This window comes from Salvelinus namaycush, unplaced genomic scaffold, assembly GCF_016432855.1.
Source record: "Salvelinus namaycush isolate Seneca unplaced genomic scaffold, SaNama_1.0 Scaffold715, whole genome shotgun sequence".
In the NCBI taxonomy this organism is placed as follows: domain Eukaryota; kingdom Metazoa; phylum Chordata; class Actinopteri; order Salmoniformes; family Salmonidae; genus Salvelinus; species Salvelinus namaycush.
Window position 1 is genome coordinate 1,855 of NW_024061437.1, and position 10,952 is coordinate 12,806.

General features: G+C 46.4%; 1 protein-coding gene across 1 annotated transcript; it reads left to right on the forward strand.

Annotated features, from left to right (window-relative positions):
• Positions 1-1,523: 1,523 nt before the first annotated feature.
• Positions 1,524-10,463, forward strand: LOC120042573 (lysine-specific demethylase 4C-like; the record flags this gene model as incomplete). The annotated part of the gene is made up of 5 exons (XM_038987398.1): positions 1,524-1,724; positions 2,406-2,576; positions 3,589-3,708; positions 6,914-7,006; positions 9,323-10,463. Coding segments are annotated over 5 exons (753 nt in total), but the record flags the coding sequence as incomplete, so codon positions are not given.
• Positions 10,464-10,952: the final 489 nt, after the last annotated feature.

The window sequence follows — 10,952 nt, forward strand, 5'->3', positions numbered from 1 at the left end:
GATGGGTTTAAATCTGTAATACTGTCATGCTTACTGGAAACTAACGATGGGTTTAAATCTGTAATACTGTCATGCTTACGGGAAACTAACGATGGGTTTAAATCTGTAATACTGTCATGCTTACTGGAAACTAACGATGGGTTTAAATCTGTAATACTGTCATGCTTACTGGAAACTAACAATGGGTTTAAATCTGTAATGGAACGAGTTGCTCTCTTTGCTGTGTAGAGACTCTAGCCAAGTGTATATACACTGCTCAAAAAAAATAAAGGGAACACTTAAACAACACAATGTAACTCCAAGTCAATCACACTTCTGTGAAATCAAACTGTCCACTTAGGAAGCAACACTGATTGACAATAAATTGCACATGCTGTTGTGCAAATGGAATAGACAAAAGGTGGAAATTATAGGCAATTAGCAAGACACCCCCAATAAAGGAGTGATTCTGCAGGTGGTGACCACAGACCACTTCTCAGTTCCTATGCTTCCTGGCTGATGTTTTGGTCACTTTTGAATGCTGGCGGTGCTTTCACTCTTGTGGTAGCATGAGACGGAGTCTACAACCCACACAAGTGGCTCAGGTAGTGCAGTTCATCCAGGATGGCACATCAATGCGAGCTGTGGCAAAAAGGTTTGCTGTGTCTGTCAGCGTAGTGTCCAGAGCATGGAGGCGCTACCAGGAGACAGGCCAGTACATCAGGAGACGTGGAGGAGGCCGTAGGAGGGCAACAACCCAGCAGCAGGACCGCTACCTCCGCCTTTGTGCAAGGAGGTGCACTGCCAGAGCCCTGAAAAATGACCTCCAGCAGGCCACAAATGTGCATGTGTCAGCATATGGTCTCACAAGGGGTCTGAGGATCTCATCTCGGTACCTAATGGCAGTCAGGCTACCTCTGGCGAGCACATGGAGGGCTGTGCGGCCCCACAAAGAAATGCCACCCAACACCATGACTGACCCACCACCAAACCGGTCAAGCTGGAGGATGTTGCAGGCAGCAGAACGTTCTCCACGGCGTCTCCAGACTCCGTCACGTCTGTCACATGTGCTCATGTGCTCAGTGTGAACCTGCTTTCATCTGTGAAGAGCACAGGGCGCCAGTGGCGAATTTGCCAATCTTGGTGTTCTCTGGCAAATGCCAAACGTCCTGCACGGTGTTGGGCTGTAAGCACAACCCCCACCTGTGGACGTCGGGCCCTCATACCACCCTCATGGAGTCTGTTTCTGACCGTTTGAGCAGACACATGCACATTTGTGGCCTGCTGGAGGTCATTTTGCAGGTCATATCTCCTGCTGTGTAGAGATGTTTAGTTCATATAAACGTTTCATTTCAGTAGAGTTGATTCTCTGTAGAAGAGTTGATTCTCTGTAGAAGAGTTGATTCTCTGTAGAAGAGTTGATTCTCTGTAGAAGAGTTGATTCTCTGTAGAAGAGTTGATTCTCTGTAGAAGAGTTGATTCTCTGTAGAAGAGTTGATCTAGTCAGTGGAGTTGACTCTCTCTGTCTCTTTCTGTGTGTGTAGAAGTGTATCTACTGCCGTAAGCGGTGTGTGAGGCGTGGCCAGGGTGGGGGAGGGGCATGTATCCAGTGTTCGTGCGGTCGATGTCCCACCTCCTTCCACGTTACCTGTGCCCACGCCGCCGGGGTCACCATGGAGCCGGACGATTGGCCTTACGTGGTGTCAATCACCTGCCACAGGCACCAATCACGGAGCTCGTCTGCTGTGAGTACTCAGAGCGGCTCGGCTTCGGTCTCTCCCACCACAGTAGGTAACACACACACACACACACACACACACCAAGTAGACAAAGACACACACACACACACACACACACACGGAAGCATAGACCGACTCTCAGACACACACACCAAGTAGATATATATACACACACACACACACACACACTTGCATAAGACAACTACACATCCATCCACATAAGCTGACCTAACAACATACACCACGGTCCATCTCAACCCCTCTGAACAGTTCCATTTTCTTAACAAACTCACTTTATTTGTCTTTTCCCAATGCCAGCTTTGAGGCTTGGTTACCATGGAGCTTTGAGGCTTGGTTACCATGGAGCTTTGAAGCTTGGTTACCATGGAGCTTTGAAGCTTGGTTACCATGGAGCTTTGAGGCTTGGTTACCATGGAGCTTTGAGGCTTGGTTACCATGGAGCTTTGAGGCTTGGTTACCATGGAGCTTTGAAGCTTGGTTACCATGGAGCTTTGAAGCTTGGTTACCATGGAGCTTTGAAGCTTGGTTACCATGGAGCTTTGAGGCTTGGTTACCATGGAGCTTTGAGGGTTGGTTACCATGGAGCTTTCTACTAGTCACACTCTGGTCTTTTATCCTCAGCCAGACGGTGATATCTCTCTTTCCTTCCATCTCTCTCTCTCTCAGCAGCGTGCAGCGTTTCAGAAGGACATCGTCCTGGGTCAGACCGTCATCTCCAAACACAAGAACCTGCGCTACTACAGTTCAAAGGTCACCCAGGTGACCTCCCAGACCTTCTATGAGGTCATGTTTGATGACGGATCCTTCAGCAACGACACCTACCCAGAGGACATAGTGGTGAGGAGGGACACACACACACACACACACACACACACACACACACACACACACACACACACACACACACACACACACACACCCTACCCAGAGGACATAGTGGTGAGGAGGGATACACACACCCCCTACCCAGAGGACATAGTGGTGAGGAGGGATACACACACCCCCTACCCAGAGGACATAGTGGTGAGGAGGGATACACACACCCCCTACCCAGAGGACATAGTGGTGAGGAGGGATACACACACACACACCCCTACCCAGAGGACATAGTGGTGAGGAGGGATACACACACCCCCTACCCAGAGGACATAGTGGTGAGGAGGGATACACACACACACACCCCCTACCCAGAGGACATAGTGGTGAGGAGGGATACACACACCCCCTACCCAGAGGACATAGTGGTGAGGAGGGATACACACACCCCCTACCCAGAGGACATAGTGGTGAGGAGGGATACACACACCCCCTACCCAGAGGACATAGTGGTGAGGAGGGATACACACACCCCCTACCCAGAGGACATAGTGGTGAGGAGGGATACACACACCCCCCCTACCCAGAGGACATAGTGGTGAGGAGGGATACACACACCCCCCCTACCCAGAGGACATAGTGGTGAGGAGGGATACACACACCCCCCCTACCCAGAGGACATAGTGGTGAGGAGGGATACACACACACCCCCTACCCAGAGGACATAGTGGTGAGGAGGGATACACACACCCCCCCTACCCAGAGGACATAGTGGTGAGGAGGGATACACACACCCCCCCTACCCAGAGGACATAGTGGTGAGGAGGGATACACACACCCCCTACCCAGAGGACATAGTGGTGAGGAGGGATACACACACCCCCCCTACCCAGAGGACATAGTGGTGAGGAGGGATACACACACCCCCTACCCAGAGGACATAGTGGTGAGGAGGGATACACACACCCCCTACCCAGAGGACATAGTGGTGAGGAGGGATACAGCATTGAGCTCCTCTCTCCTGTCCTCTCAGAGCAGGGACTGTGCCCGTCTTGGTCCTCCAGAAGTAGGGGAGGCTGTCCAGGTGAAGTGGCCTGATGGACTCTTCTATGGAGCCAAATACCAGGGATCCAACACCTCGCATATGTACCAGGTAAACACACACACACACACACACACACACACACAGCAGAGACACACACACACACACACACACACACACACACACACACACACACACACACACACACACACACACACACACACACACACACACACAGTACCAGTCAAAAGCTTGGACACACCTACTCATTCAAGGGTTTTTCTTTATTTTTACTATTTTCTACATTGTAGAATAATAGTGAAGACATCAAAACTATGAAATAACACATATGGAATCATCTAGTAACCAAAAAAGTGTTAAACAAATCAAAATATGTTATTTGAGATTCTTCAAAGTAGTTACCCTTTGCCTTGATGACAGCTTTGCGCATTCATGGCGTTCTCTCAACCAGCTTCATGGTAGTCTCACCTGGAATGCATTTCAATTAACAGGTGTGCCTTGTTAAGTGAATTTGTGGAATTTCTTTCCTTAATGCGTTTGAGCCAATCCAGTGTGTTGTACAAGGTAGGGGTGGTATACAGAAGAAAGCCCTATTTGGTAAAATACCAAGTCCATATTATGGCAAGAACAGCTCAAATATGCAAAGAGAAACGACAGTCCATCATAACTTTAAGACATGAAGGTCAGTCAGTTCAGAAAATGAAGAACTTTGAAAGTTTCTTCAAGTGCAGTCGCAAAAACCGTCAAGCGCTATGATGAAACCGGCCCTCATGAGGACCGCCACAGGAAAGACCCAGAGTTACCTCTGCTGCGGAGGATACGTTCATTAGAGTTACCTGCACCGCAAATAAATGCTTCACAGAGTTCAAGTAACAGACACATCTCAACATCAACTGTTCAGAGGAGACTGTGTGAATCAGGCCTTCATGGTCCAATTGCTGCATCCTGGACACACACACTTATTTCACGTTCGTGACACACTGCAGCCGTTACATAAAGGTGTTAGTCCAGAACCAAGATCCAAGACAGGACACACTGCAGCCGTTACATAAAGGTGTTAGTCCAGAACCAAGATCCAAGACAGGACACACTGCAGCCGTTACATAAAGGTGTTAGTCCAGAACCAAGATCCAAGACAGGACACACTGCAGCCGTTACATAAAGGTGTTAGTCCAGAACCAAGACAGGACACACTGCAGCCGTTACATAAAGGTGTTAGTCCAGAACCAAGATCCAAGACAGGACACACTGCAGCCATTACATAAAGGTGTTAGTCCAGAACCAAGATCCAAGACAGGACACACTGCAGCCATTACATAAAGGTGTTAGTCCAGAACCCAAGACAGGACACACTGCATCCATAAAGGTGTTAGTCCAGAACCAAGACAGGACACACTGCAGCCGTTACATAAAGGTGTTAGTCCAGAACCAAGATCCAAGACAGGACACACTGCAGCCATTACATAAAGGTGTTAGTCCAGAACCAAGACAGGACACACTGCATCCATAAAGGTGTTAGTCCAGAACCAAGACAGGACACACTACAGACGTTACATAAAGGTGTTAGTCCAGAACCCAAGACAGGACACACTGCAGCCGTTACATAAAGGTGTTAGTCCAGAACCAAGATCCAAGACAGGACACACTGCAGCCATTACATAAAGGTGTTAGTCCAGAACCAAGACAGGACACACTGCAGCCGTTACATAAAGGTGTTAGTCCAGAGCCAAGACAGGACACACTGCAGCCGTTACATAAAGGTGTTAGTCCAGAACCAAGATCCAAGACAGGACACACTGCAGCCATTACATAAAGGTGTTAGTCCAGAACCAAGAACCAAGACAGGACACACTGCAGCCATTACATAAAGGTGTTAGTCCAGAACCAAGATCCAAGACAGGACACACTGCAGCCATTACATAAAGGTGTTAGTCCAGAACCAAGACAGGACACACTGCATCCATAAAGGTGTTAGTCCAGAACCAAGACAGGACACTACAGACGTTACATAAAGGTGTTAGTCCAGAACCAAGACAGGACACACTGCAGCTGTTACATAAAGGTTTTAGTCCAGAACCAAGACAGGACACTGCAGACGTCACATAAAGGTGATAGTCCAGAACCAAGACAGGACACACTGCAGCCGTTACATAAAGGTGTTAGTCCAGAACCAAGACAGGACACACTGCAGCCGTTACATAAAGGTGTTTGTCCAGAACCAAGACAGGACACACTGCAGCCATTACATAAAGGTGTTAGTCCAGAACCAAGACAGGACACACTGCAGCCGTTACATAAAGGTGTTAGTCCAGAACCAAGACAGGACACACTGCAGCCGTTACATAAAGGTGTTAGTCCAGAACCAAGACAGGACACACTGCAGCCGTTACATAAAGGTGTTAGTCCAGAACCAAGACAGGACACACTGCAGCCGTTACATAAAGGTGATAGTCCAGAACCAAGACAGGACACAGGGCAGTAAACTGAACTCACTCAACTTTGGAATCTTTAGTACCCTAAACTCGATGACTTTGACCAGTCTGTAAGTCTTATGTAGAGAGAGAGAGAGCAATGAGGGAGGGAGAGACTGGCAAAGAGAGGGGGAGGCTTGAGAAAACAGATGGAGAGAGCGTGAGAGACGATGGAGAAGAGGAGACTGAGGTGGTGATGACCTGCATTATTTAAACATGCTGAAATATTCACCAAGTCAAGATGGTGAAGCAGCCACTTTGAGTCTCCATTTGAGTTTGTTCTCTCTCTGTGGGAAAGCGTGTTATGTTGCACAACAGCCTCTGACGCATGGGGGGCTGCTCTGTGACGACAGTTACCGTAGCTGGACGACGGTTTAGAGAAGTGTTAACAGGGGAAAACCTTGCTCCACACGTTGAGGCGGAGAGGGGTAGGGTTAAGGGTGGGTTAAGGTTAGGTTAAGGTGGAGAGGGGTAGGTTAAGGTAGGCCTAAACCGCTCTCTGATGCAGGTACTGCTCAGTGTTGCCAGATGGGAGGTTTTATAATGTGGAAATGGACTTTAATAACTGTGATAGGTAGATGGAGGTTTAATAATGTTTAATAACTTTGATAGGTAGATGGATAGACAGGAGGTTTAATAACTGTGATAGTAACTTAACATAGTATTAAGTAGTGGTCAGATATTAATAATAAACACTTCATCCAACCATGAGGAGGAGTGTGTAGGGCTGTATCACATTTATGGACAGAAATGGAATAAAACTGAATTATATCATATCGACAGAATAAATTGATGTGAATTAATAAGGTTGTGTGGTTTCCCAGGTGGAGTTTGAGGATGGTTCCCAGGTGGTAGCTAAGAGAGAGGACGTCTATACTCTGGATGAAGACCTTCCCAAAAAGGTGAAAGGGCGACTCGTAAGTACTGTACTCGCTAAACATCTACTGGCCTGTCTGGTCCTGTATTGTTTATAGTGATATGATGCTATTATACATGACCAAAAGTATGTGGACAGCTGCTCATCGAACATCTTATGCCAAATTCGTGGGCATTAATATGGAGTTGGTCCCCCCTTTGCTGCTATAACAGCCTCCCCTCTTCTGGGAAGGCTTTCCACTAGATGTTGGAACATTGCTGCGGGGACTTGCTTCCATTCAGCCACAACAGCATTATTTGGGCGATTAGGCCTGGCCCGTAGTCGGCGTTCCAATTCATCCCAAAGGCATTCGATGGGGTTGAGGTCAGGGCTCCTTGCAGGCCAGTCAAGTTCTTCCACACCGATCTCAACAAACCATTTCTGTATGGACCTCGCCTTGTACACGGAGGCATTGTCATGCTGAAACAGGAAAGGGCCTTCCCCAAACCTTTGCCACAAAGTTGGATGCACAGAATCATCTAGAATGTCATTGTATGCTTTAGTGTTAAGATTTCCCTTCACTGGAGCTAAGGGGCCCGAACCATGAAAAACAGCCCCAGATCATTATTCCTCCTCCACCAAACTTTACAGTGCATTGGGACAGGTATTGTTCTCCTGGCATCCGCCAAACCCAGATTCATCCGTTTGACTGTCAAATGGTGAAGCGTGATTCATCACTCCAGAGAACGCGTTTCCACTGCTCCAGAGTCCAATGGCGTTGAGCTTTACACCACTCCAGCCGACGCTTGGCATTGTGCATGGTGATCTTAGGCTTGTGTGCAGCTGTTCATCCATGGAAACCCATAACCAACAATTATTGTGCTGACGTTGCTTCCAGGGCCGGTTTGGAGCTCTTCAGTAAGGCCATTCTACAGCCAATGTTTGTCTAAGAAGATTGCATGGCTGAGTGCTTGATTTTATACATCTGTCAGGAAGGGGTGTGGCTGAAATAGAATCCACTAATTTGAAGGGGTGTCCACATACTTTTGTGTATATATAGTTTAAATAACGTATCGCCATGGCAACCATGGAAATATAATCTATAGAGTTGTCTAGGAGTCTCTAATCCTGGTAATATAATCTATAGAGTCTCTAACCCTGGTAATATAATCTATAGAGTTGTCTAGGAGTCTCTAATCCTGGTAATATAATCTATAGAGTCTCTAACCCTGGTAATATAATCTATAGAGTCTCTAACCCTGGTAATATAATCTATAGAGTCTCTAACCCTGGTAATATAATCTATAGAGTCTCTAACCCTGGTAATATAGAGTCTCTAACCCTGGTAATATAATCTATAGAGTCTCTAACCCTGGTAATATAATCTATAGAGTCTCTAACCCTGGTAATATAATCTATAGAGTCTCTAACCCTGGTAATATAATCTATAGAGTCTCTAACCCTGGTAATATAATCTATAGAGTCTCTAACCCTGGTAATATAAGCTATAGAGTCTCTAACCCTGGTAATATAATCTATAGAGTCTCTAACCCTGGTAATATAATCTATAGAGTCTCTAACCCTGGTAATATAATCTATGGAGTTGTCTAGGAGTCTCTAACCCTGGTAATATAATCTATAGAGTCTCTAACCCTGGTAATATAATCTGTATAGTTGTCTAGGAGTCTCTAACCCTGGCAATTTGACTGGTACAACATTAGATTTCCATGATGGCAGCATTGTAGAAAATATATATATACTAGACTGACTATGTACTCTGATCTATATACTATACTACTATACGAGACTGACTGTATATACTATACTACTATACAAGCCTGACTGTATGGACTCTGCTGTATGTACTATACTAGACTGACTATATATACTATACTACTATACTAGACTGACTCTATATACTAGACTGACTGTATGTACTATACTATACTCGACTGGCTGTATATACTATACTACTATACTAGACTGACTATATGGACTCTGCTGTGTGTACCACACTTGTATCTTTATCTCCTTCTCTCCTCCCTCTCCTCCCTCTCCTTCTCTCCTTCTCTCCTTCTCTCCTCTCTCCTCTCTCTCCTTCTCTCCTCTCTCCTCTCTCCTCTCTCTCCTTCTCTCCTCTCTCCTCTCTCTCCTTCTCTCCTCTCTCCTCTCTCCTCTCTCTCCTTCTCTCCTCTCTCTCCTTCTCTCCTCTCTCTCCTCTCTCTCCTCTCTCTCCTCTCTCTCTCCTCTCTCTCCTTCTCTCTCTCCTCTCTCTCCTTCTCTCTCCTCTCTCTCCTCTCTCTCCTCTCTCTCCTCTCTCTCCTCTCTCTCCTCTCTCTCCTCTCTCTCCTCTCTCTCCTCTCTCTCCTCTCTCCAGTCGACGGCATCCAGCATGCGTTTCCAGGACGCCTTCTTCACGACCCAGGGAGAGAGGAAGAGACAGAGAACACCCAACTCCCGTTTCCAGAAAGACTATGTGGCCCTCCCAGGCCTCCTTACCGCCAGCAAGAGCACATGGGAGCCTCGCAGCCCTAAAGGAAAATGATAGAGGGGTGGATGAAGTGATGACAAATGAATGCACTGATGTATGTGTGTGTGTGAGTGTAGCTGTGGGATGTACAGGTGTGTGTGTGTGTGTCGGGGGGTAGGAAAGAGGGCTGGGCAGAGGACCATTTAGATTGGACTGTATTGTCCTGAAGGGTTATCATGAGTTGTGGTGGTTACCCAGTGCTTTCTCATAAGTCAGGGATTTCAAAACAAACAGAAAAACGATTTGTCACCTGATTTGCGTTTAAAAAAATAATAAAAAGACAAAAACACATGTTTTTCTTTGTATATTACCAAAACAAACAGAGCTTCTTCTTTTCTAAACAAGCCCTACAACACAGTAGCGTTTTGGAATCTGCTGTATCTACCTGAGGATTATTTTGAATATGAATGCATCCCCCGTCCCAGACTGTGCCCTAAATGGCACCCTATTCCCTATATACTGCACTACTTTAGACCAGGGCCCTGGTTAAAAGTAGTGCACTTCTATAAGGGAATAGGGTGCCAGTGTTTTCCCTCTCCGCATGTTAGCTGTCGTCTACTGCTTCTGCTCCTCGGCCGCGTCTCCATACTCTCAAAGCGGCTTCCTCTCCTCGTTTCCTTGTATACTCGTCTCCTTTCCTTTATCCTCCATTCACACTGACCTGAAAGGACTGGAAAGGTGAAGGCGAACACACACACAAAAGACATCGGCCATTTTTGATATTGCTTTAATTTGTCTGGCTCAGTGCCAGATCAGTGCGGATTAAGTAAAGGAGTTGAGGAAAGGAGACGAGAAGAGGAAGCAACTAGATCATTGAGTTCTCTGTCCTCTTAACATGTGAAACAGAGTTGCTACTGTCGCTGTGTTGAATAAAAACACGGGGTCGTCTAATTATTTAATTTAATATTTTTATTTATTTTTGGGGCGTGCTTTTAAAAAAGTATTGCTAACTGCTGTAAGGAAAACAATAAATAACTTCCATGTCCTGCTTTGTTTGTTTTGATTTGACGAGGCAGGAGTGAGTGTGATGTTGTATAGGTAGAATGAATGATTTGACGAGGCAGGAGTGAGCGTGTTGTATAGGTAGAATGAATGATTTGACGAGGCAGGAGTGAGCGTGATGTAAAGGTAGAATGAATGATTTGACGAGGCAGGAGTGAGCGTGATGTTGTATAGGTAGAATGAATGATTTGACGAGGCAGGAGTGAGCGTGATGTAAAGGTAGAATGAATGATTTGACGAGGCAGGCAGGAGTGAGCGTGATGTAGTATAGGTGGAATTAATGATTTGACGAGGCAGGAGTGAGCGTGTTGTATAGGTAGAATGAATGATTTGACGAGGCAGGAGTGAGCGTGATGTATAGGTAGAATGAATGATTTGACGAGGCAGGAGTGAGCGTGATGATGTATAGGTAGAATGAATGATTTGACGAGGCAGGAGTGAGCGTGATGTATAGGTAGAATGAATGATTTGACGA